The sequence below is a fragment of the Sciurus carolinensis genome, chromosome 12, assembly GCF_902686445.1.
Source record: "Sciurus carolinensis chromosome 12, mSciCar1.2, whole genome shotgun sequence".
NCBI classification, from domain to species: domain Eukaryota; kingdom Metazoa; phylum Chordata; class Mammalia; order Rodentia; family Sciuridae; genus Sciurus; species Sciurus carolinensis.
In genome coordinates, this window is record NC_062224.1 from 1,484,613 (window position 1) to 1,511,429 (window position 26,817).

The 26,817-nt window shown below is 56.0% G+C and overlaps 1 protein-coding gene across 6 annotated transcripts in view; it reads left to right on the forward strand.

Moving 5' to 3' along the window:
• The window catches only part of Disc1 (DISC1 scaffold protein), a 227,927-nt gene that overhangs the window by 146,798 nt on the left and 54,312 nt on the right, over positions 1-26,817 (forward strand). The window contains exon 12 of one of the 6 annotated variants that reach the window (XR_007104298.1): positions 932-4,199. The exons of 4 other annotated variants lie outside the window; for them this stretch is intronic. Coding sequence is in view for 1 of the 2 variants with exons in the window: in XM_047520407.1 (XP_047376363.1) it covers positions 932-1,253 (322 nt within the window). In the remaining variant the exon portion in view is untranslated. Of the gene's footprint in view, positions 1-931; positions 5,178-26,817 lie in introns of those variants that run through there. One more of the 6 variants, XM_047520407.1, reaches the window with a different exon arrangement.

A 26,817-nucleotide genomic window follows, 5' to 3' on the forward strand; every position in this document is an offset into this window, starting at 1 on the left:
GCTCAGGGGAAGCCGGGTGCTTGCTCGGGGAAGCCGGGTGCTTGCTCAGGGGAAGCTGGGTGCTTGCTCGGGGAAGCCGGGTGCTTGCTCAGGGGAAGCCGGGTGCTTGCTCAGGGGAAGCCGGGTGCTTGCTCAGGGGAAGCTGGGTGCTTGCTCAGGGGAAGCCGGGTGCTTGCTCAGGGGAAGCCGGGTGCTTGCTCCGGGAAGCCGGGTGCTTGCTCCGGGAAGCCGGGTGCTTGCTCAGGGGAAGCCGGGTGCTTGCTCGGGGAAGCCGGGTGCTTGCTCCGGGAAGCCGGGTGCTTGCTCAGGGGAAGCCGGGTGCTTGCTCCGGGAAGCCGGGTGCTTGCTCGGGGAAGCCGGGTGCTTGCTCGGGGAAGCCGGGTGCTTGCTCAGGGGAAGCTGGGTGCTTGCTCAGGGGAAGCCGGGTGCTTGCTCTGGAGGGGCAGGATTTATCTTCCTGTGTGGAAGGCGAGTCTTTTCCCCCTCTGCCTGGCGGCTCCCTGCCTCCCCCACCTCAGCCTGTTGGAAGTGGCCGGGGTGAGGGGGGAGGTGCCTGCTCCTGGGCGTGGCTCGGCCTGAGGCAGGAACCCTGGGCCAGGGCTGGTGCCCTGCCTTCCTGTCCCCTCAGTCCCCGAGTCTGGTTGATCCTGCCTCCTGGACACCTCGCAGAGTGACCTCTGCCTGCTTGTGCTTTGTCTTCTCTGGGGAGTGACCAGCTCTGTGGCGCAGCTCCCTGCTTCCAGTGACCCCTTGCCCTCCGCTCTGTGGTGCCCCAAGCGTGCATCTTAAGCACGTGCCTGGCATTGCACGTGGCTGCCCATTGTCCTTAGCTCATGCTCAGAGGCCTTCCCTGGGCTCGCAGCCTCTCCTGCCTGACCTGTGCATCCTGGAGGTCACCGTCCCCACCCATCCCCTCTGCTCCCTTGTACAGGCCTCTGAGTTTTCCCAGAGGAGGAACCGCCTCAGCGGGGAGAGCACCTGGCCTGCCTGCCAGGCTGCTCCTGCCTCTCCTGCCACCTGGAGCCCTCCGAGGCCTTTCCCAGCTGCACACCACTGGACCTCAGTCTGTCCAGGGCTTCCTCCTCCTCGGGGTTAAGTGTCTCCTTTGGAACCTGCCGCGGCTCCGCACACCTGCGCAGGGGGCTCGCACTGTGCTCTCGGGCTGCCGGGGGCTTCCCAGCAGGGTGGCCTGTCTCGTCCAGGAGCAAGTCCTCAGGGACCAGAAGCCTATGCGCGTGTGGATGGTGGAATGAATGGACCAATGAGCGCAGCTGGTTGTGGACACCCCATCTCCTCTCCTCACCTCCACCGCTCTCCCTGCCCCTTCAGCCACGCTGCTGCCCCGAAGCCACCTGTCCTTGGCCTCTTGAACCACAGCCATCAGCCTTGAAGGCCTGCACGTTCTTCCTGGGCAGGGTGGTGGCCAGTGGGGCAGGGGTGCCAGGCAGCCAGGGTGTGGACCCTCTGAGAAGCCCGTGTTATAGGTGCCCAGAACAGGAGTGGAGACTGCCGGACGTGTGTGTGGCAGTGCCGTCCCCCAGTGGTGATGGCTGTGCTCAGGTGCCCCGTTGACCATCTCCCCTGATGTCCTTGCATTCAGTTCCTCACCAAGGAAACCAGCACCTTGAAGCACAGGGACGGTTTTCTGCACCTGCGTGGTTTGCGTCATGGTGACCGCTCAATGCACATCACAAGGCCGTGACTCAGGCAGGTGGCAGATGACGTCGGAAGTCCCGCTGCCCGTTCCTACCGACTGTGGCATCCCGAGGCCCAGCAGGACTTTGGAAAGAAAGCCACTGAGAACTAGCTGGTCCACTGCCCTCCCACTTGGCTGTTGCAGAGGATGCACTTGAAGATCAGCACAGCTGGATTCAGATCCGGCCAGTTGCAGTCCCAAAGACATGCAGATGGCCACAGGGGCCTTGTCACTCTCTAGGTATACAGAGACCTGGACCCTGGGTGCGGTCAGAGGGCTCAGTGTCCCTCTCTGTGGGAAAGTCAGTGAGCCTGAGCGTCGAGAAGCACGGAGGCCCACGGCAGCCCCACGGGACCCGAGTGGCACAGAGCAGAGACAGGCACTAAGGTGACTTCGGTTCATGCTTAAGCAGGTTGGGCTGTGGTCACCTGCCTGAGGAGTGGCATGCCCGTGGGTTCCCACGCCTTCCTCCACAGAGGGGAGACGCTGCTGGAGGGCTTCTGCCTAATTTCCGCCTGTTGGCGGAGGAGCCTCCTTCCGCTCCGGCCACATAGTCAGAGCCCATGGTCACTCTCAAAGCGTCCCTCCTGTTCCCACATGGCGGTGGAGCAACTCCTAATGGCCTTTCCCCTGTGGGCCCCTGCTGCACAGCAGGGCTGACGTCGTCACCCACCGGGCTCCCGTGGGGGCTGCGCCTTCTGGCCCAGTCTCACAGTCGTCCCCACCCACAGGGCGCCCGGGGTGCCAGGCTTGCTGGACTCCCTGTTCCCTGAGTCACCCGTGCAGCGGCACTGTTGTGGAGACCCTGCCGCCCGGTGGCGCACACACCGGGACTCGGCACACGCTCCTCTGCAAGCCTGCAGCCCCTGTTGCTGTGGGTACCACACTGGCCGCTGAGAACGCGGTCTCTTGCAGGGGCTGTGTGGCTTGGCAGGCTAAGGTGCTCCAGGTGGAGTCCACGCCCTGCTAGCCTGGTGCCCGGGAGGGGGCGTGCCATCCAGCACATGGCAAGCCTAAAGTGAAGTGGCGTACGAATGCACAGGTCCGTAGCAATCACCTCTTGACACGCTGCTTAACTGTCAGAAGTTAAGTCAAAGCCAAGGCGGTTTGAGAAGATGAAAGGCCCAAACCCGTGGCCCGGCCATCAGATCTCCATGGAAATGACGAGAGATTAGAGTGGCAACAGGAAGTCCTGCCCTGAAGCTCCTTGGTCGCGTATGCTGTTCCTCCAGACCCGCTGTTCAGAGGGGACCGTGAAGCTCCATTTCCCTCGTGGCTGAACTGCTTTGGTTTCTACTTTCTCAGCTATTATGAGTTCTTTGCTACCCTCCTTTATGAAATGGTCAAATGAAGCATTCCACCTTGACTTTGTAGACGGGCTTTTTCTTTTCATTGCTCATATCTTACATCTCTAACTGTTGTGAAAGAGGAATTCCTTGTTGTGCACAGCAAGCCCCATCTCTGGCTGGTGTCCCCTGCCACGGGTTGCGCTGGTTTGGGGTGAACCTGTGGGATCTTTCGTGAGCAGGACCGATGGTGGCGTCCCTCCTCTTTCTACTCTCCCGTGCACTCTGCTTGGTCTTCCCTGAGGCTGAAGATGGACCTGCTGCAAACCACAGCTGCGGTTTTGTGGACTGTGGGTTATTTCTGCTTCCTGGCGCTCTGCTTGCGATTCTCCGGTGTTTGAGTGTGAATCACACTTTTATAATCAGAAAAGAAAACAGGAAAATCACTAAAACCTGCTTTGAGCTCGGGGGTGATTGGAAAACTGCAGAGGCCCGTCTTGGCTTTAGAAGGAACTTTCAAGAACTCCTGGTCTCACCTGAAATTCACTCTGACATTTAAAGACTGACAAGTTCCTCTAAAGGCAATGCAGTTTTTTAAAAAAATAACACTTAGCTTTTCTGATAATCTTGAAATGTGCATATGGACAGGTGGACAGGTGTGGTGCTGGGTGAACTCTCCTGCTGACAGAGACCCAGAGACTGCCACAGGTGTGAGCAGGACTGGACAGGACCCTGGCCACCTCTGCCTGGGGCCCTTCTCAGCCCCTTTGTGTGGACACTCAGTTTTTTCTCCAGATGTTGGCAAAACCAGAGAGGCAGACAGCTTCCTGAATGAATGGGAAGAATCCAGCAAAATGGTACCGACCTTCCACATCAGCTGGGCACAGTGTCAGGAGTGGCAGAGAGAAGACTAAGGCGCGGCCAGACTTCCCGGGGAGCAGCCTCCAGCAGAGGCAGCACTGGCACGTGCAGGACACTCTGTTGTCTCTGAGACCCAGGCCTGTCCCTCCCCAGGCTCCCCGGGGCCTCCTGGTCACACTCAAGAACAAGGGTGGACGGCCACCTGCCACACTCCGGTGAAGACAGGTGTTTGGGCTGAAGATAGGGTCACCAGAGCAGCTATTTCCAAGGAAGTGGGAAGAAAGTTTTAGAATATTTATGCTTCCATTTCACCCAGTGAGATTTTCGTCTTTAAGAACGTCGCATATGAATCTGTGGTACGTGTCTGTCAGGTATGAAATGGATATCAGAGCTCGCGGACATTCTCTCTTTCCAAGTGCAGAGGTCATTTAAAAATTCAGAGACGGTGCTGGAGAGAATGACCATTTTCTTATTCCTATGACTGAACCAGTCTCACAGTCAGCAAGTGCCCCCTCACCCAGCAGCCTGCTTTGTCCCCACATTCACAAAAGGAAGCGGGAGCTAGTCAGTCTTTAGCAGAGGAGGGGCACCGGAAATGGGCCCAGGAGGTGAGCGAGGCAGACTGGAGGCTGGAGGGTGGAGGCCAGGAGGGAGGCAGTTGCACCTGCGCTTGCCACTGCGGCCTCCGGGCAGGGATTGAGGAGCGACTCAGGAGTGTGTCTGCTCGGTTGTGGCCACTGCCTGATGCCTTCCCTCTGGGGAAGTTGAACACACCCCTGTCCTGCAGGCCAGCTTTCCCACCAGGGCCCTCTGCCCTCTCCCTCTGCAGCCTCAGAGAGGGGAAGGGGGGCAGCCCTTTCTTTCCCCTTCTGTCACCTCTGTGCGCAGGTGGGGATGGTTTCAGCTCTGTGTCTGTCCTGGGCAGGAGGAGGGTGAGGGTGCAGAGACTGGGGCGTCCTTTCTGTCCCTGCCTGAGGCCTGGTCTCTGGACAGGAGCCCTCTACTCTGCTGATTCTGCAGGCGATTTCTGCCTCTCTGGCTCGGCCTGTGTCCTTGGAGGCCCTGAGGCATCAGTTGCCTGCTGTGGCCCAGGCTCTGCCCTCACCTGGCTGCTGCTCACTGTGAGTAGCGGAACCTCCCTGTGGGTGGAGGCAGGGCCACGGCCCTTTCCCGTCTGAGCTGGATAACTCAGTCCTACATAAAGCTGTCCTGCGAGTACTCATTGAGTGAACTTGGAAGCCATTCGGCTGGAGTGTTTGATTTTCAAAGAGAAACAAGGGTGGAAAATGCTTTACTGATTTTAAGTCTAAATAGATAAAATGAAAATCACTTAATTCTGCAAAGTTCTATATGCTCATTAATTTAATAAATTATGATATAAATCACTATATAAAATCACTTATAAATAAATTAGTATATAAATAATGTTTATGGTTGATTTTTACCTTATGTCATCTCACACCAGAAAAATCTTAAGTGTACTTAAAATAACGATGCCTTAGCGAGCATACATACAGAAAAGGCAATATGTAAAACGTAACAAGATGGCACCAATTGAAAAGAGTGAAAAGAAAAGGAAGGAGAAAGCAAAATAGGGAAGGTCTTGTCGCGTTTAGGTGGAGACCAGACTCCCCGCTGCATCTAGATACCAAGTCAGATGGAGTGACAACTTCCAAGGCCAATGCAAAGGAGACGACTTGCACTGAGCCTCACAGGCTGCATCGGCCTTATAATTCTGTACGGTGCTCTCATTCTCTAAAACGCCAGTGATGAATTCTTACTCAAATAGCTTCTTTTCCTCCCAAATGCCCACATGACGGGATTAGTTCTTTGAAAGAGCGCTGAGCTCTGAGGAGGAGGCCCACTCCCCGTTAGGACGTCAGGAAGGAAGCCCAGCCCTGGTCCTCTGGCCTCCACAGGGCCCGGCACAGTGGGAAGGAGGGAGGCTACTCTTCCCTCCTCAGGTTCTGGACTGAAGAAGAGGCACAGGGTTAGAATAAAAGGTCTCCCTTCTCTTGAGCCATCACTTCAAAACCAAGACAGGACTTGAGCATTCCCACACCACCTGCCCCTCTTCCCTGCCTGACGTTGGCAGGGTGACCTACGGTCAGTCTGGAGGCTTCTTGTGGGAAGGGGCTCTGAAGGGGCCTCATCTGGGCCCTGGGCCTCCACTAGAATAACAAACCTCTTCAAGACGCAATTTCCCATCATAAAAATGGGCTGATAGAGAAAAGGATAAAGAATGCTCGTCATGTGCCAAGGCTTGATGAGCGATGGCCGCTATTCTTTAGTTGCAGCAAGGCACGGTGAAAACGAAATAAAAGCATCCTATGTTGAAAGAAGCGGCCTTCTTTTACAAAAGGGGAAGGAACCCTGCCGCCCTGCCTGCCGGCAGCTGCTGCCCTGGCAAAGCGTCCTCCCCAGGAAGGGCGCCAGGAAGGGTCGCCAGGCGGCTCAGTTATCCGCATGCTCAGCGTTTTCGCTGCCTTGCCTCTGGCTGCTGTCGGCACCTCCTGCAGAGGGTGGGAAGGAAGAGGAACGAGGAAGCCGAGTCCTCGTTGGTGTGGGGCAGAGGAGTTGGAGCTGGCAGAGGTTCCCAGAGCCAGAGCAGGGCAGGGGTGAGATTCTGGGGCAAACGCTGCTTGTGGCCCTGCGGCTCCTGCTGGGACTTCTGAGGCCCAGAGAGTCCTGAGCTCCCGCTTTGAGCCCAGAGCAGGGGAGTGACTCATGGAGCCCGGTGCCCGGTGCCTGGACCTCAGACCTCCGAGACAGTACTGGGTGGGCGATCAGCTACAGTGTGCTGCCTTCCCTGACCGTGTGTCCCTGGGGAGCCAAGTGCTGCAGGGGTGGGTGTCGGGAGCCAGGGGTCAGAGGTGGAGCCCTGTGGGCATCCTGGAGGGTCTTGCTCCCAGTGCTTTGCACCAGGCACAGGGTCAGTGCTGTGGGGCAGCTGCCTTGAGGTGGAGGGAGGTACAGGTCAGCTGCCCCCTTTCCTTTGTCACTGATGTTTCCTGCCTAAGTGGACAAGAGGCTGTTTTTAAAAGAAATGACCGTGATGTTGAGGAATAGGACAGAAAGTGGGCGGAGGTCAGCTCTCGGGTACAGCAGGGGCCCCTGACCTCTGGGCTCTGGAGCAGCGCAGGTCCCTCTGCCCACGGAAGGCGGTTAAGCATGGGCACTGCTTACGGAGGCTGGACTCCTGGCAGCTGCCCCGGGCTGGAGGAGAGAGGCCCCTCTTCCTCTGTTAGTCACAGGTTGGCAGGAAGTCATCCAGGGGACATGACCAGGCAGGCTCCAGGCAGGAGGGCCCAGCAGAGGTGGTGCTGGGCGCTGTCAGTGGCTCACTCTTAAGGTGCCGTCGCCTGTTTAAAGACGATTGTAATTCACCCCTGGGCAGCGTCCAAACTCAGGTGATGCTTACAATCTCAAGGGAAGCCAGGGGCTTGGGTGCGTTTTGGGCCGGAATTGAGAACTCTTAAAGAAAGATTAATGGCCGCGTCAACGGAAACCCGTCGGTGGATATCCAGTGATTAAAGGAGAGGACTTCGTGACGGTCCCGGGAAGCAATCAAGACTGCAGGATGGTTTAATTTGCTAGCGCGGTGTGCACTCTTAGCCTCAGAGGTGTCATTAGTGACAGAACGGCCCCCGGAGCGTCCGGTGGGCAGGACGGCCGTGGAGCCGATTCCTCCTCTCACTTGGGTGATGACACTGCGCGGTGGGAACAGACGTGGCCTGCACGCCGGCTGCTCGTCGGCTGCTTTCCTCTCCCCCTCCCCCTGCCTCCCGCGTCACAGGGAAGCTGCGGAGCATCAGCTGAGATGTGAGAGGCGCTTGTTCAGGGCTGGGCTGGTCCCACCGTGTCCGGTGTCCGGAGCTCCCACCAGGATGCATCTAAATCCCTTATCACAGCCGCCTCAGGCGGGAAGGGGCTCCCTCTGTTGCAGCTGATGTGAAGATGGCATTTCCTGAGCGGGGGGACTTTTTGTGACTGTGTGTATGCTAAGCCTCAGAGGATAATTCCACAGCTCCATTCATCACGGAAACCGGGCCTTTTGGTTGTGCTGCTTAGAAAAAAGTCCCCAGTAGAAATCGTGCAATCATCTAGTGGACTAAGAGGAGGCGGGAGTGGCAGTCTCACGGTGCCGCTGGACGGAGTCATTTCCCTCGTTGTTGTGCGCTTTGATCGACGCTTTGTCCCTGGAGTTTCCCTGATTGATTGCTGTTGGGTGGAGGTTACTTTTGTCTTCGTGATGGCTTGTGTCGACTCTGCTGCTCGCGGAGTGGAGGTGGCTCTGCAGGCGCGTCGGCCCAAGTGTGATCACGAGGGCGTCCCGTCGGAGCGTGGTGGGGGTTCCTGGAGGTTTGGCCCCTGCTAGGGGAGTCCCACCTGGAGCGTGTCGTCCATTCCACCCACCCGCACCCTTGATGAGGAGGGCCTGCCCAAGTGTCCCTGCACTTCAGGATGACCGTGGTCCTGTCCCAGTTGCCCAGGTGGTCAGCATGTGACGGAGGAGCTAGGGTCCCTCCTCAGGCTACCTTAGTTGTCCAGGAAGCAGGATTGCCCCATGGCGTCAGTGGGGTGGCACAAGTTCTAATCCTGCCACGGACTCCTGAAGGCAGCCTGGCTTCTCTCTTGGCCTCGACCCTGTGCTTACAGCCACCAAACCCTGGGACTGGATTTGGGAGGCAGAAAAAGAACCTGTTAGCCTGTGCCTCTCCTGTTGTGCTTACCGACATAGCTTTGTTTCTGAGTTCTCTGTTTGAGGAAACCAGCAAGACAAAACAAACAAAAATAAGAGGGTTCTCACAGGTGAGAACAGAAAAGACAAAGGGATTCTATTAAGCTGAGCCCTCCTGCCAGCAAAGGAGACAACCAAAGAGCCCGGAGACACCCTGCAGGACCGGAGGGAACGTTCACAGACTCTCCATCTGAGAAAGGATTAATACCAGAAGATGTAAGGAACTGAATGAACTCGATAAAATGAAAACTCAAATAATCCAATTAGCCCACGGGCAGTAGACCTAAATAGACGCACAGCTGGCCAACCCGGATATGAGAAAGGGCCCAGCCCATCAATCATCAGGGAAATGCTAATCCAGACCATAAGAGGACGTCATTTCACCTCGCTGGAGTGGCTACAATCAGAGAGACAGAGGGGCTGGGGCGCTGTGCCGGGGGGAACAGCACGGAGCCTTCTCACAAGCTGGAACTGGGACTGCCCTGGGACCCAGCTGTCCCGCCACTGGCTCCATATCCCGAGGAACTGAAACCAGCATGTTGAAGAGACTTCCGTATCTCCGTGTTTATTGCAGCACTATTCACAAAAGCCAATGCATGGAATCAGCCCAAGTGTTCATCATGGGTGAATGGACTATGGAAACGTACAGACACACAATGAAATAGTATTGAGCCACGAAAAAGAAGGGGATCCTGTCATTTGTGGCAATAGCCGTGCCCTGTGTCATGCACAGAAAGGCAAATGTCACTCTTCCTCACTCCTACAGAGAGACTAAAAAAATTGACCTCATAGAAAATAGAACAGTGGTTACCAGAGGCTGGGAAGGCTAGAGGGGAGCAAGGGAAGGAGAGAGGCTGGCTGGGCGGGGGTGGCTTAGTGGTGGATGCCGGCTTAGCATGCAGGAGGCCCTGGCTTCCATCCCAGGGACTGAAAAACAAACGAAGAAGTGCAACAGGCCATGGAATAGAAGCTGGCAGGCAGGAGAGGACGGTGAGGAGGGAGGTTCCAGAGGGTTCTACAGCACAGCAGGGGACAGCAGGCAGCAATGATCTATCATACATTTCAAAATACCCGCAAGGGACGACTCTGAACACTCTCACCACAAGGGAGGGTCATGGATCTGCTGATTATCCTGGTCTAATCTCTGCACGCTGCATGCATGCATCAAAATATCACATTTGTGCACCGTAAATATGTGCCGTTATGTCAGTTAAAAACAAAATACTATAAAATGCAAAGAGGAAGACAACAGAGCTTTTAGAAAGAATATTTGTGGCTTAAATAGACTCTGAGGTGTGCGGTGATCACCGCAGAGGTCGCTGCGAGACGTTTGCCACATGCTGTTGGAGAGCACAAAGTGGCAGGTAGAGAGAACCCTTGGCCGCACCAGCAAGGGCCACCTGTGTCAGACTGTTGCTCTACACTCGCCTGGACCTCCCTGTGCTGGTGGGGACTGCCCAGCTCCGTCTCCCCACTCCAGCTGCAAAGGAGCAGCGTCCTTCTCTTGCAATTCTGTCAGTTTTAGCCAGAACTTTCTATAAAAATAAATTTCCTTCAATATCTATCTGAGACCTATGTGATCCTACAACAGGTACAGTCGGAAAAATGAGAAATCACACCCCATTTATGTATGGTTTATCCAAATGTATAAATGCAGCCTACTGTCATGTACAACTAATTAGAACAAAAAATTAAAAAAAAAAACACAACTCTTTGAAGATCCTGAAGTACGATTTGTGAAAGATAAATTTGCGATTCTTTCTCCCAGCAATCTAGCTCCCAGGATGTCACTGTTTCCTAGCACCCACCAAAGGTGGCAAGGAAGCCTGCCTCCGCGAGTGTGTGTGCTGCTACCAGGGCATGGTTTAACATGTTTGTGGCTTTTAAATTCTTTGCAGGAATTATTCTTGTTCACATTGTCCCATCTTTGGCCAATAAGAGCCCTTTTGACTTGGCTTTGAAAAAAATTTTTTTAAATTTATTTTTATTGTAAACAAATGGGATGCATGTTGTTTCTGTTTGCACATGGAGTAACAGCATACCATTTGCATATTCATACATTTACATAGAGTAATGATGTTTGATTCATTCCGTTATTTTTTTCCTTTCCCCCCACCCCTTCCACCTCTTTTCCCTCTATACAGTCCCTCCTTCCTCCATTCTTGCCCCCCTCCCACCCCCCATTACGTGTCATCATCCGCTTATCAGTGAGATCATTTGTCTTTTGAATTTTTGAGATTGGCTTATCTCACTTAACATGATATTCTCCAATTTCATCCATTTACCTGCAAATGCCATAATTTTATTATTCTTTATAGCTGAGTAATATTCTGTTGTATATATATATACCACAGTTTCCTTATCCATTCATTAATTGAAGGGCATCTAGGTTGGTTCTACAGTCTGGCTATTGTGAATTGAGCAGCTATGAACATTGATGAGGCTGTATCTCTGTAGTATGCTGATTTTAAGTCCTTTGGGTATAGGCCAAGGAGTGGGATAGCTGGGTCAAATGGTGGGTCCATTCCAAGTTTTCTAAGGAGTCTCCACACTGCTTTCCAGAGTGGCTGCACTGATTTGCAGCCCCACCAGCAATGTGTGAGTGTACCTTTTTCCCCACATCCTCTCCAACACCTATTGTTGCTTGTATTCTTGATAATCGCCATTCTAATTGGGGTGAGATGGAATCTAAGTAGTTTTGATTTGCATTTCTCTTATTACTAAAGATGGTGAACATTTTTTCATATGTTTGTTGATTGCTTGTAGATCTTCTTCTGTGAAGTGTCTGTTCATATCCTTAGCCCATTTGTTGATTGGGTTATTTATATTTTTATGTGTTCTAATTAGTTCTGCATGACAGGCACATGCATTTATACATTTTGATAGATCATACATGAATGGAGTGTAATCTCATTTTATGATGATACATCATGCAGGCTCACATTCATCAGCCAAGAAACTTCTTGTGTCCTAATGAACAGTGGTTTCAGGCTCATCTTGTGCATTTCCTGCCCCAGATGTGGGATTGGCCTTTGCTTCAAGGAGCTCTGGCCTGCTGGGCTGGCCACTGTTTCCTGGCCTTGTCATTAGACAGATCTAAAACATTTTTTTAGAAAAGAATTTGGGCCCCAAGTTTATATTGTTGTTTCTAGTTCAAAAATTTATGTGGTTTTACTACACTTCTGTGAGTCTGTATTTGCATTTCTCTTCTCTTGTGCTTGAAATTTTGTTCCTGATATAACTGCCTGTATCTGGGACCGTCCACCTGTAGGAACCAGAGCCAAGTAGCCACCTGAGCCTCCAAACTGATGCTGGAGACTGTGCAGGCGGTGGGAACTGGGTCTAGAGAACCAGAGCCTGTGGTCAGCCCTCCTGCGCTGGCTGGGGTCTCTCTGGCTGCTCCCCGTGGGGTCTCTCCAGCTCCCTCTACTGCCGTAGCTTATCACTGTGCCAGCTGGTAAAGGGAAATTGCTTGAAGGGCCCAGCTCCACTTTGGCTAAGCAGGCGATGAAGGGTAAATTTGGAGCTGCGAGGCTGAGAGGCAGTGAACTGGTAACTGGCAGGGGAGGCGTGCAGGTCTGTTCCTGGAGGGTGGTGGTGGGGATGGTGGGGACAGGTGGGGTACAGGCAGGGGATCGGTTGTGTTCAGGTGCTGCGCAACCCACTTCCTCCTCACAACCTGAAGAGGTACACACTTCCATCATCTCCGCTGTGCGGATGGGACACTGAGGCCTGGGGATCCCGAGCCAGGGTGCACACGTGGCTCCAGCTCCCTTCCCAGGCTCCCGCTGGTTGTTACCAGTCTCCGAATGGACTGATCAGGACATCGGGAAAGACAAGTACTTACGTGACCTTCGTAGTCAAACCTTTTGTGGTCGAACAAGCCTCCCTATTCTCTGTAGTTTATTCTAAAGAAATATTAATTACCTTCAGAATACGGTTGGAATTTGCCAGGGAACCCAGATTAGAACTGAACACGTGGGAGCAACTCTGCGGGGACGGGGAGAAGCGGAGCCGGGGGCGACTGGCACACTGAACAGGGTTGAGGACAGTCCGACGCACGCTGGGGACTTCCGCCTGACACTCAGAGGAGCGCGAGTGCAGAATCACTCTGAGAAGCCACCCAGAGCCCTGGACACACACTCCTGGTCCCTGATGGGCTGAGAGGCCACAGAGCAAAGTGTGGGACTACGGTGGGCTTTCAGGGGACAGCGTGCAGAGCCCTGACCGACACCACCGCTGAGGGACCAGCGAGGGCCTGGCCTCCTGGGGCGCTGTGGCCTCCTGAGACGCGACAGGACCTCGGTGCAGACAGGGGTGAGGGGCTGCGGGCTGAAACAAGCTGCTGCGGGCCTGGTCTGTGGAGGAGGTCAAGGCGGGGCCAGGGAAGGTGGTGCTGCAGGTGGTGAAGGGGCCAGACGGTGGGAGGGCAGCTCTGCACAGCAGGGCCAGCTCCGGCCAGGACCCCACCCGATGGGGACGGAGGACGGAGGTCACGCAGGGTCGGGATGGTGGATTCGGAGGTCAGATTGCCTGATCCTCGCCTCTGCGGTACCTTGTAGTTCTGTGACCTTGTAGTTCTCTAACCTTTTTAAATTTCAGTTTCCCTGTGTATGGACAGAGCCTCCTCGCTCTCCTCAGAGAGCCTGTGTGTGGGGCACACGGGGTGCGGGGCACAGTGGGGCCCGAGGGCGGGAGCTGCAGCCCGACCCGGTGGGAGTGTGTCCCAGGCACATGTGCACACGCCACCCGTGCGCGGTGGAGCCCGGGGAGGGGTGGGCCTGGGCTTGGCGGGGATGCCCGCCTGTCTGCCGCTGCGCCCACAGCCTCTGCTGCGTCGGCATCTCAGGGGAAGCACTCCTGTGTCTGCACAAAGCAAGTCTGGTGGGAGAGCGACCCAGCACAGTGGCTCTCGGCCTCCCCTGGGTCTGGGCACAAGGCCTCTGGTCCCGTGAGTTCCCACTCGATGCTTGGTGCATGCAGAGTGGGAAGCTGCTCCCCAGGTGGGGAGGAGGATTCCGCGGGAGAACGCACGATGGTCTGGTGCCACCTGCCTCGGGCTTTGTGGTCAGGGTGGGGCTCCCCCTCTGTCCCCTCAACTGGAGAGCCACGCAACTGGGCAAATACGGGTTCCCTGGAGCCCTGTCTTCATCTGCAGGGTGGAGGTCAGAGCCATCAGACTGGACAGCAGAATGAAATAATTGAGGAAAAGTGTCGAGGGCCCCGCTGGGCACAGAGGGGCGACTCCATCCGTCTCTCATCCTGCGTCTTCTCCCTCAGCCCCTCTGCTCCCAACACTCCCCGTCGGGGGTCTCGAGCAGTTAATGGCCACCTCTGGAGGAAGCTGCTGTTTGCTGTGGACCCGAGGCTGCCTTTGTGCTGGGACTGAATGGACGGGTAGGCGGTGCAGGTGCTGGGTTTCAGGGTGCAAGGCCAAGTGGGGGCATCATGCACCCTCTCTCCTCCACCCACACCGTCCCTTTAGTCCTTCTGCGCCAGGTGAATCCCAAGCCCCAGGGTGTTTTCACCCGGGCTGAGGGAATCAAAGGCACTGTTTGCTTTAGAATGAGCCATGACATCTCTCGTGGTTCCAGATTAGATGCTGTGTGTTCAACATCAGTAGGAAACAAACAGAGAAGTAAATATTTGCTACAAAATGTCTCTCTGGTGCTCGAGGATACATTTCCGCATCTGAGGATTCACGGTCTCCATCCGCCTCTCATTTAGAGTCGAGCGAACAGTCCCCACAGCAAGGAGCCTGTCGTGTGTGTACCCAGTGGAGATAATGTGCCGAGGGCGCAGCAGTATTGAATATTGATAAGGATGTGACAGGCCACGCTGGGAGTCAGTGTCACATTCAAACGACTGGCAGAGGGATGGAAAGAAAACAGAAATTAACGCCCCCCGGGAACCGCTGACCGAGCCCTTCGTGGTTGCTGGTGCTCCGCAGGCGCCCTCCTCTCCTCCCCATTAATAATCATCATCCAATATCCACTGCCGGTTTCCAGCCACAGGGTAATTGCTTTCTTCCCTCATTTCTGGGCTGCCAGGCGGTGCGGGCGGCGGGGCAGTTGTGTGAGCGCTCTGTCCAGGCGGTGCTGGCCACCGGTGGTGCCCTGCAGCGGCAGTATCAGCCCATTTGCTGTCTGGTGGACTGAAAGAGGAAAGTCATTTGGTGCAGCTATTTTTAGCCTGCATTTTCGATTTCAGCGGTTATGAAACTCGGTGCACTGGGGACACAGCTGTCGATGCGCCGTTCTGCAGTACCGCTCAGGTCTGCTGTGTCCTACCCACGCCTGGCAGGTTTCCTCGTGGCCCGTGAGTCCCCACAGGGCCCAGTCACTCTGCCCTCCCGGTGACTGAGCGCTGTGCCGGCAGGTGGGCCGTGTGCCAAGGCTGCGGGCAGTTCCACCTTCGATCCGCCCGCTCAGGTGTTACTTCTGGGCTCTTCAATGCATGCATAAGCAGCCCCCACGAGCTCTAGGAACAAAACGAGTCTGCAGCCGCCTTGCTGTTCTGAACAGTTTCCCAGGGTGGCCGATGGGAGCAGCAACCAGAAAGACGGCTGCTCTGCAGGACCTTCTTCGAGCGGACCAGAGGGGCCCAGGCGCGGGACTGCGGGCGTCCTTCTCTCAGCCGTCACGGAAGGCCCTGGCCGGAGTGGCCTGCCCTGGTCTTGGGTGCTGATCACGAGCAGGGTCTGACTCCAGGTGGGGTGGGCACGTGCCCGGTTCTGCCCCAGCCTGTGTGGGTGGTGGGTGCTGCCACATCACTCACGCTCGGGTCACTTTGCACCGAGTCCATGGGAGCACGTGGCGCAGGACTCCAGGGGCGGTGGGTTGGAGAGTGCCACACAGCCTGGTCCTCGCTGCCCCAGTGCCCAGCACATCGGCATCCCAGGGACAAAAATGCGAGCTCTCGGCCCCTCCGTGACCTCCCGACGGCGGGCAGCTCACCAGGGTTCCCTTTGCCCATCGGTCCCGTTTTCTGTCTAAAGTCACAGTCCTTTTTCTAGAACGTGCTGTGGTCTGTGTATTTAGGGCCACAGTCACATATCGGTCCCTGGTCGGAGTAAGGAGGCGTCCTGGGGGTGCAGAGGCCATGAGGGTGTGGTCCTTACCAAAGAGGCCCCAGAGAGGCCCCTGCCCCTCGGGCCTCGTGGGGCACAGCCAGCAGGCACCGTGGAGGAGCAGGGTCCCACCAGACACTGGACCTGCCGGTGCCTTGATCCCCCAAAGAAGGCCTGTCCCCTGGTGCAGACTGAGAGCCCTGGCCACTGTGAAGGTCCTGGAGACACCCCGGTGAGGCCGCCAGGGGTCTTCTCCCACCAGGCTCGGGGTGCCCAGCCCTCCCGACGTCCAGGTGTTCGTCACTGTGGGGTGGGTGGGGCCCCAGGCTGCTCGGATGGGAAGCACTGGGCTGGGATGGCACTGCTCCTCAATCCTGAGCGTCACCTCCGTGCCTGTGGGTGACAGCTGAGTGACCAGCCATTTGTGCAGGAGCCACGTTCGCCTGGGGGAGAAGTCGCTCGGGGCCTTGTTCCCGGCACTGAGAGGACCCGTCCTCCTGCAGACCCCTCGCTCCCCTGGTAGCCAACAGAGGCGCTCCCCTGGCCAGTGCTCGGCCCTCGCCCTCCTGACTCCTCCATGGTCTCGAGTGGCCGCCACCCCGTGGCAGTGACCGTACCACCTCTTTGGTCTGTGGGTGGAGACCTGGCACAAAGGAAGGCGTTTCTAAGATGGGGGACCCATGGAGACACTGACTCCGTCCCCACCAGCCCCTGTCCCCAACAACCCGGACCCAAGGCCCCCCGTCTCCAGTGGCCTTGTTCCCGTGTCCCCGTCTCTGATGGCCTCACCCCCCGTCAGGTGCTGGGTCCTCACTGCACTGGTGCCAGCCAGGCAGCCTGGGTGGGTGCGTGTGCACAGCAGGTCCTCGGCTCTCTGGACACGTTGGTTTGGGGACATTTCTGTGTCTCCTTTCTGCAACACCTAGACAGGCGTGACAAGGGCGGCAGGTGAGCATTTGTCACAGCGAGTGCTCGGGCATGTGCCCTGAGCGGGTGCCCTCTTGGCCAGCACCCTGGCGTCCATCTTCCCCGTGAAGTTCTAGGAGCACCGCATCCCCCCTGGGCGGGCTGCGGCCCCTTCCCGTTCTGGGCCACGCTGAGGTCAGCGGAGGAGCCCTCTGGGCTGTCGCACTCCTGCTGCCTTCAATACCCCGTGGCCGGCCGTCACACGGTGCCTGTTCCCATGGACACCCTGGTCCTCGGGACGCCGTGTGGCCTGGGCCTCCGTGAGTGCCGGTTAGAGGACTGGAGCCCTGGCTTCCAAAGTGGGCCCCAGACCATTGTGCAGCTTCTGTGCGGAGGGAGACGCGTGGAGGACTTCCCGCGTCTTGGCACAGTGACAAAGGAACACCGAGGAGAAGCATCCTAGTCTCCTTGCTGGAACAGTAAAGGACGTGCCTGGCTCGTTTGAATAAGAATAAGTGAAGCGCAACAGAAAAGGGCCACAGGTAAAGGAGGGCCTGTCACCCTCCCAGCCTGGGGAGGCCAGTGACCTTCTCCAGCTGGCCTTTCAGAGCCACCTGGCCCATCTGGGCAGCCCCACACGCACGCACGCGGTGCTATTCTCACGGGAGAGCTGAGCAGCACGCACTCCTGTGCTGGCCTCTGGTTGGCGCTGGCCGGAGGGCCTTCTGCTGACGGCTCCCCTCCCGCTGGACGTGGCGGGGTGCAGGGTGCCAGGAGCAGGGACCCAGCGCACGCCCTTGGTTCTTTCCGGTTCTCCAGCTACAGTTGCCTTTCCGCTTCCCCGAGCACGTGCCCTCCCCCACGGCCTCCTCGTCTGCACGTGTGTGTCCTGGGGCCGCCACCTTCTCAGGGGCTCACGGGCCGCCCACCCTCTTCAGTCCGCGGCCTGTTCTCTCAGGGGTGCTGGCTTCAGACTTACTGGTTTTAAGAACTCTTTGCTGCCGAGGATTTGGCTCATGACTTAAGCTGCCCCTTAAACCTGCTGCGTCCCAGGTGCCATCTGAATTGTGACTCTCCTTTACGGCGCTTTTGCCGCGTGGAAGTTTCAATTGCATCGCCATCTCATCCTTTTGATTTCCAGTCTTTGCCTCTGTCTTAGAAAGGGTTTTCCACTTCAAAATCATAGATAATTAAAAATCCACGGGTGGCTGCTGAGCAGCCTGGAGGCGGCTGGGGTGGGCCATCGAGGCTGCCCAGGCTGGACCTTTAATGTAGCCAAGCCACCGGGATCGGGCATCGGGAAGGCCCTGCCCGTTCACCTTTACGACACCGGTCTGTTCCCGAGTTCCCACAGCAGGCGACTGGGGGCTTCGCAGACCACGAGAGTGAGGGTTAGAAAGACCAAGCCCGCTGGCCTGCTGAGTGCTCTCACCTGCCACCTGTGGAGTGCCCAGCACGGCTGCACTGTGCCCTGCATGCGGCTCAGGGACAGCAGGACAGCCGGGCCCCTGCTCTCGAGGGATGAGTTCTAGTGGCGAGCGAGGCCAGACCATGGTGGCGGGAGAGCCCATAGAGTTCGGGGAGCAGCGGGAGAGCAGCCGGTCGACAGGACCCCTGTAGCCGGGTGTGTGTCTGGAGCTGGGCGTCCAGTGCTTGTCCAGATGACTAGCTAGCCAGTGGTCTCTGGGGCTTGGTTTCCAGGGTCACATGGAGTGATACAGGAAAAACAAAACATCTTGTGACTTTGGTTTCACACAGTCTACAAAGTTGGGAAGCCATGCTGGCCAGTCTGTCCATGACAGGAAAAGGAAGCCACTCACACTGGTGGTCAGGCCTGAGGGGGCCTTGGTGTCTTCACCCGTGAAGCAGGGATCTGCCCAACACGTTCATTTTGCTTTGCTGGTTTCATGGGTCCTAAACTCGGGCAGGTCTTGGCAAGAGGATTCCTACTTGGGTGGCAGTCGGACGTCAGCTCAGCTGGGCTGGACGCACACAGTGGCCTACTCACAGGGTTGGAAGCTGGCAGTGGGTCAGCTGAGCTCCCAGGGCCATCGCATGAGGTCTCTCCAGGATGGTGATCCCTCCCCCAGAGCCGGTGCTTCTCAGAGGCTGGGTGGAAGCAGCATGGTCCTCATCTACCTGGCCTGGGCAGATGTGTGGACATGCTCCCTCTGTGCTCCTGGGCACAAGGAAGGCACCCAGGTCAGCCCAGGTCCATGAGGAGAGAACATGGACAGCAGCACCCCATGCAGGACTGGCAAAGGGCTTACACTGACCTTTTGAAACTTCCACCATGCAGCAGTGCTGCCCACATTGTGAGTTTGTTTTGAGGGCCAAGTAACCTGCTGTGTACACCTCCAAGTACATACACCATCCCAGGGATGGTGATGGTGGCAGTGGTCAGGAGAGGTGATGGAGCGGAGGACAGCAGCTGTGTGTCCCTCTGCGAGGTGCCCTTTGTTGTCACTGGCAGGTTGAACTTTGGGCAGAATGAGCTGCTGGTCTCACCTGATTCATATTTTTTTTGTAATAACCACGAAGACTTGTCCAGTGGATTGTCACAGGCCAGTTGCCTAATCTCATCATAGTCCCCCTGAGGAGCTGGGCAGGAGCTACCATCTTCTATTCCAAGGGCAGACAGTTGGTCACCCAAATAGTCACTGAGCTCTGTTGGAAGGACAAAGAAAGAACTTGTAGTGACCTGCATGATGGTTAATTCAGGAAACCAAAGAGGGGTAACGGGGGATTAGAAAAAACAGACACAGGAACAGAGGAGAGGCTGGGACCGGGTGGGCACCCACTCTGGTGGAGCGCAATGACCACAAGTCAGCTCCACGAGCTTATTGTATAGATCATTTCATGGAAAGGATTTATTGTGAGAGGTTTCTTCAAAGCCCTCAGAGTGAAGGAGAAACTTCTATGCAGCCTAATGATAGGTATTGACTTGCAACCGTGACCCTCTACCCCTGGAAAGATGGTGTCTGAACTTGAGGTCAAGAACTGAACAGCTCCGCGTCTGGCACAGAACCCCGTTTTGAACAGGGTGTCCCATAGCAACTGGGCCACCTTAATTGGCGCCTTTACACCCAGAAATTCCCAAGAGCAGTGTTGCCTGTCCTTGGGCAGTTCAAGGACTATAGTTCATCCCCTGCTCCTGACAAGAGATTGTTATGGTTGGATGTGAGGTGTCCCCAGAAGCCCCTGTGTAGTGCAGGAATGTTCCGAGGAGGGAGATGCCTGGCCTGGGAGAGCCTGACCTAATCAGCCCCCCTCGTTTGAATGGACCAGCTGGGTGGTGATTGGCAGGTGGGCATGGCTGGAGGAGATGGGCACTGGGGCCCTGGAAGGGAGCATCTGCCCTGTGGCTCCTTCCCCTCTCTGCTTCCTGCCCATGAATGGAGCAGTGCTCCTCCGCCACGCCCGCCCACCATGATGTGCGCCTCACTCGCAGAGCAACAGACTCAGCGCACCATGGACTGAACCTCTGAAACCATGAGCCAAAATACATTTTCCCTCCTGTAAGACGTTCTTGTCAGAAGTTTTGGTCACAGCGACACAAAGCTGATTAATGCAATAGTTCAGCAATTGGCAGCGCCACTAACAGAGTCCTAGAAAGACAGTATTTGTGTAGGAATATGGCATTTGGGGAAGGAGGCTCCAGTTTTGAAAAGTCATTGTTTCTAGGAAAATAATGTGAACTTTTCTTCTTCAGGAAGTGACATCAGAATGAAGTTTAAACTTTTTTTTTAACATATCCTTTTTAGTTGTAGGTGGACACAACACCTTTATTTTTACGTGGTGCTAAGGATTGAGCACAGGGCCTCACACGTACTAGGCAAGCACTCTACCGCTGAGCCACAACCCCGGCCCAAGTTTAAACATTTCTGATACCGACAACTTCTGCTGGCTTGGAGATCAAGTCACCGGATCCCAGAGACAGAATAGCTCGTGCTTCTAGAGTGGCAGTGGAAAATCCAGAACCATCTGCAGGTCACAAATCGGTGTCTTACTCCATCTCGGTTCTGTAAAAGTCCTGGTTGTCTTCGAAGTCTCTGAAGAATAGGGCAAACTGCAGATTCCCTTGAAGTGGAAAATCCCTACGTCAGGAGAGTCTGGTGAGGAGAGCAAAGCTGCGTTCCCCTCCGGGCTGCAGAGGAGCTGCCGCCGCCTGCCCTCTCCCTCACCGGCCTCCCCCTGAGGAGCACCCCCCGGGCGGTGGCTGCACCATGGAGCCCGTTTCACTCTCAGCTGGCAGGAGCGACAGGCGCGTGAGCCTCCACACCCCGAGCCAGGCCTGCCCTCTTGGCTGCCTGGGTACCTGCCCTGGGAGCTCCTGCCCAGGCCCCTGCTGGTGGCTGCGCCCGTGGCTGGGGATTCTCAAAGGCCTAGGGGTGCTGCTGGACAGGAGGAGCCAGCAGCACACATCTTTGAGGTCGACCAGGACTCTGCCACACAGACAGGTGAGAAGCAGGGCTGCGGAGCCTCCCTCAGCTGGCAAGGCTGGGCCAGGTCACCACGTCCGGGACTCACCCAGCCGCCCGCGCCCACTCGCCTCTCACCTTTGACACGCGCTCTCTGAGACATCCCAGGCTAGCCCCACCGTCACCCAAAGGGGACGCCTATTCCATCTTGTGCGATGAGAGGCGCGTGTCACAGTGCCTCTCTGATTCAGGTGATGTTGGCCCTTTTCCTTGGAAACTTTTTTTGGTGCAGGGGCTTGCACCCAGGGGTTCTTAAGCAGTAAGTTGCTTCACAGCCCTTATTTTATTTTAGTTTTGAGACAGGGTCTCACCAAGTTGCTTTGGGTATTGCCAAGTTGCTGAGGCTGGCTTTGAACTTGGGATCCTCCTGTCTCAGCCTCCAGAGCTGCTGGGTGACAGGCATGCACCACCATGGACGGCCCTGGGGACCCTTAGGACGGCTGGGCTGAACCTTTTTCCTTAGACTGCCCTGCTGCACATGCCACAGCAGAGGGATGCTGATGGATCCATCAAGCTCAGAGTAAACGGTCACTGGACCCTGGGGGACCCCCGTCGGGAAGAAACAGACGATGCGGTGGGGCAGAGGTCTCTGGGAGTGCCCTGTCTGCCTCCCACGTCCCAGGAGGCCAGTACCCACCGGCTTCTGGAGGCACAGGCTCCTGCTGGCAGTGAGGCTGGGATCAGGACCTGACCAGGAGCTTAGGCAGGGCGGTACCGGGGCAGGCGTCGGTGGCTCTTGAGCACCCCTCCCTGCTCCTGGGGAAGCCCTGGTATGGGGTGTTCCAGGCGCACACAGCACCCTGAGCTCCTCCCCATCGCCTCCCACCTGCTGAGCCTGGGCAGCGTGAGGCAGGGGTGGCAGGCTCCCCTTCTCCAAAGACCCGTCGCCCCTGAGCAGAAACGTGGCTAAGGACACGTGGTCCCATTTGGAGAATGAATGAGACAGCTGGGGAGGACAGCTGGAGCCCGGTAACGGTGGGACGGACTTCCGCCTGGCAGGCAGAACCAGCGCATGGGACACAAGGCCCAGGCCCATGTTTCCGCGAGGTGAGAGCCAGTTGTCGAACCCGGAGGTCAGGCACGCAGCCCTGAAGAAGAGTCAAGGGGAGACGCGGAGGCCAGGTGAGAGCATGGTTTCAAGTGCCAGTCGAGTGGGCTGGAATGCCAGATGAGTCCTGCTGAAGAACAGCAAGGAGGCCCGTCAGGCGAGGGGACACGGCAGGGAGCCCCAGAGTCAGGTGTGCAACCAGCAGAGAGTTTGGATCTGCTTTCCTATGGCAGGAAGCCCAGGGGGAGGAAGCCATCACCAGAGGGGACAGGGAAAATCCCCATGGAGAGTGGCCCCGGAGAGGAAGGGATCCGAGGCCTCAGGGGAGCAACTTGGGACAGGGGGGCGGCCCGAGGGCGTCATGGATTTATGTAGAGCAAAGTCAGGGAGAAAGTGCTAGAACAGAGCAACTAGGAAAGGGTTAGAGCTGGGCTGACCTCGGAGAGCCGCCCGGACACAGCGGGCAAGAGCCATGGAGTAGTGTCCCTGAGGGTTGGGCCAGGAGTTAAGCTGCAGCATTGTCTCAAGGCCAGGGCGAGGTGCAGGGTCGGGGGCAGGAGCCTCAGATTCAACAAGGTGGACGGCAGACCCAGGGCCATGGTGTGAGCCGTGGGACCCCTGAATGAACAGGTGATCTGGCTTGGGGCACCCTTCTTACAGAAAGGGGGCAGGAGCACCTGCCCGAGAGCCCTGTCCCCAAAACCCAGCTCAGGGAACAAAGAAAGTGAGCCTGGGCAGGAAGGTCCACATGTGTGTCGTCCTGAAGGACACGGCTTCCCCTGCACGCTGGGAGCCAGGCAGGCCACTGTCCTCTGTAGAAGCTACCTTCCTGCATGTGCACAGGACACACCCTGAGCAAGCTCCTGTTTCTGCACCTGACAGGGGAGCCCCTCTCCAGAGGGACAGGAGCTGAGGGCACTGTGGAAAGGATGCGTGTCACTCACCCAGCTGGTCACCGCTGGACAGAGGACCATGAGGGACAGAGGTCTGCCTGTCGCCGCTGAAGTCTTCCTGGAGCAACTGATCTCTGAGCTTTCCCAACAAACCATGTCTTGCAGGCTGTCTCTGGGCACTTTCTTCCAACGCCTGGGCAAGAGGGTCCCTCCCTCAACAGATGTCCAGCCTGGAAGCACGCTTCACCCCCAGGAGCACAAGGAATTTCACCACAGCAAGCACCCAGCCAAGGACCCTCTGTGAGTCCCCTTCCCACCACGGACACCTGGCAGCCACGCCTGGGGAAACGCTGTGGTGGAAGCTTGTCGAAGTGACGAAGGCTTTTCCTCAGCAAAAGCTCATGTAAAGAACATGGGAAGAGACACCAGAGACCAGGGGAGCCCCTGCAGAGCACGAGGAAGGGCTTTCACCCTGGAGCAGGGCCTCCGGGCTGAACAGAAAATGGCACAACAGCAGGTGACCCCACGGCCACACAGGCAGAAGACAGGAAGCTACCTCACGGGGGAAGAGGCGCGGGTGGCGGAGAAGCACTTGAAACGGTCTTCAACTTCATCAGACATCAGAGTAGTGCAGATAAGGCCCTGGGGAGAGCCAGGCACGTCACACAGCTGGAAAAACACACACCGAGAGCGACCACACCCGGTGCTGGGGGTGCACTGGACGGGATCCGGTGCACGTTGCTGGTGGACATGAGGAGGTCTGACCGCCCTGGAAATAGCTGGCTGTCCTGACAAAACCAAACATGCCCCACCATCCACCCAGTTTACTTCAGAGAAATGAAAATCAAGGAAACCACACACAAATATTCATGGCATCTTTGTTCCTGTGTCCCCATCTGGGGACGTCGTCCCAGGTCCCCTTCCATGGTAAATGGTCAAACGCATTGCTGTCCATGTGAGCGTGGAGACTGCAGCCGGAGAGAGGAACGGACGTGGAGACCGCGTGTGGGGAGTCGTGCTCAGAGAAGAACGTCTCCAGAGGCACGCTCCCGAGTCCACGCAGGACACGCCTCTAGTGGAAGCATGAGTGGCTTCCCGGGGCGAGGGGCGGGTCTCGTGGAGTCAGGTGGGAGTGGGCTGGTGGGGTTATGAAGGGGGCTTCCCGTGGTGCTGGAACTCTTCTGTATCTCAGGTGTGGGGGTGGGCACAAGCACATGCAGCGGTGCCCCCACCCCACACCCCCCACTCACGGGAGAGGCCAGCAGAGGGGCGGCCTGATCCTGCTGGGAGACGCGCTGCGGTTTTATGAAATGCCGCCACCACGGGAACTGGCGAACGGTCCTCAGGGTCTCTCTGGGTTGTCTTACCACTCCACGTGAATTTAATAAAATGAAAAAGGAAGGGAAGAATTAAATTTTTTAAAATTGAAAAACTTGGTTGAAATCGGTCAGAAACTAGCAAACTAGGAATAATTGCAAAATAATTACTATTATTGAGACTACATGGTTACAGGCAGCAATCAAAAGAAAAAGGTCAGGATGAAATTTATAAAATGTGGCAAAAGATTTTGTATTGGACTCACTTAAAAATCATTTTAAAAGGTTGAAAACAACAGGCAGGAAAAGATTAAGTCAGATAAAACTGAACTAAAAGAATGCTGGAGTAATAATTTCAGTATCAGACAAAGACTTTCGAGGCTAAGACATCATGCCCACCGTGAAGATCACTGGAGAAGGTGGACATTCTGTGATGGAGACCAGGGGCATCTGAGGTTCGTGGGGCAGCCATAGAATGGACGGAGGAGACCCAGGTCCCAGGGCTGTCAGCTGGAACTTGACACACTCGTCTCAGAAACCAACCAATCATGTGGATTAAAATGAAGCAGAACTCATTTTTAATAACGTCCATATCCTTGTCTTTCCTGCACAAATGAATGCCCACCCTTCCCGGAGCCGTGGAGCCCTGGGCACAGAGGAAGCCTCAGCCGATTCTGAGTGTGTTCTCAAGTGGTGAGCAGTGACGTTGGAGGCTCAGCTGACGGAGAGGGGCCTGCAAAGAAGTCAGTTCTCTCCAGAAACCGGAAACGCACACTACACAGTCCTGAGTTAAGGAGGAGGAAAGAGGAAAATAACGAAAACACTCTACGTTAAATCTGCACGACCATAACTTTGTCAATTCTGGAAATAAATCTCATCCAATTACAGGAAAGTATTACAGATTGATAAGCCTGTTGGCTGGCACACAGAAACTGTTTTCCATACTTAAAGTTATCTTCCATATTTTTCCGTATATTTAAAATTTTAAATATACATGTATGGATTCGGTTAAAGAATTACTCAGACAAAAATATAGATCTTTAAATACACTTATTAGCACACTGCTATAGCCAGAGGGAAAATAAAAGAAAGGAAAAAAGTGAAGTGTTTGGCAGAAACTAATAAATAAGATAATAAATCCCAATAAATAAGGGAAAAGAGAACATAGAGATAAGAGCTAAGGTCAATGAAATAGAGAACAAACCAATGTCGAGGATTAGTGAAGTGCAAGTTGGTTTTCTGAAATGATTAATAAGATGACCAACTTCTGATAAGACTGTAGATATCCCAGAAAGTCAATCAACCGCAGGCAGAAGGCGGAGGAGAAGAGGTGCAGACGCCGGAGACCCAAGAAACAGGTGAAAATAAGAACTACAGACACACATGTAGGAATGTATTTGAAATCCACGAGGAAATGGGTTTCTTTCCACCGGGGATATAAAGCGCTGAAATGGACACAGGAAGAGATGGAAAACCAGAGTAGATGATAAAAGTTAAAGACGCTAAATGGCAATGAGACGCTGTGGGCGCCCGAATTCCCTCCTGTTCTCTTCTCCTGCCCTGGGAGAGGCCGCGAACCCCGCCAGGAAGGGCACTGCTCGGGAGCACTCTCGGGAGCACTGCTGTCAGGAGGACACTTCTGTCCCCCAGGGGCTGGGGTGCCCTCCCCGTCCTGCCCCTTCTCCCCAAGGCAGCCACTGTCCTGGCTGCTAACGCGGTGGATTCGTGGCGCATTTGGAAAAGTAGACGAGTGGGCTGCACTTCCCAGGTCTCCCCAGGCTGCGAGCGTGAGCTTCGCCAGCGCCTGGCATGCGGCGACCCGTCCTCTGCTCTGCAGCACACGTCGCTGCCAACGGACTGTGCGCCCCGCTCCTCCGCTTCCGTGACGGACACGTCATGCCCCAGGTTTGACAAGTGGCATGGTGCGATCACGCATAGATGCAGGTGACCTCCATTTTTGGCAACTCTGTGTTTGTGATTCGCCTGCTCTCTGAAATTTACTTGTAACCCCCAAAATCATCCTCCCCAGAGCGTCCGTTGTCCGTCGTGGAAACGCAAAGATGGGCAGCAAGAGTGCGGGCGTCCTGCGGGCGCCAGGAGACTCCCTACCTGGTCTCAGAGCTCAGGGCGGAAATGCGCATCCTTTATCCTTAGCCCAGGGTGCATCTTTCTCAGTTTTGTGGCTGTGTCTGTTTAAGAGGGCCTCGGCGCTCGGTGCTGAAAGCCGATGGGCACCCTTGAGCTCAGAGGCTGCGAAGCACAAGTAGTTGCTTGGCCTGAGGAACGCTCTGCTCAGCGGCCATTCAGCCCTGTTGCTGTTAGTCCTGGGTCAGTGGATCACTCTTCATGAAATGAGCTGCCTTTAAGGGAAGCACCAAGGGACCAGGTTATGTACTGCCTGGCGGATGGAGGGGAGAGCAGAGGCCCACGGGAACAGGACTTCCTTTAGGGTGGGGTCTGCGTTGACTTGGCACATGGGAGGATTGTGAACAGGAGCTGGCTGCACACGCCTGTTGCCGA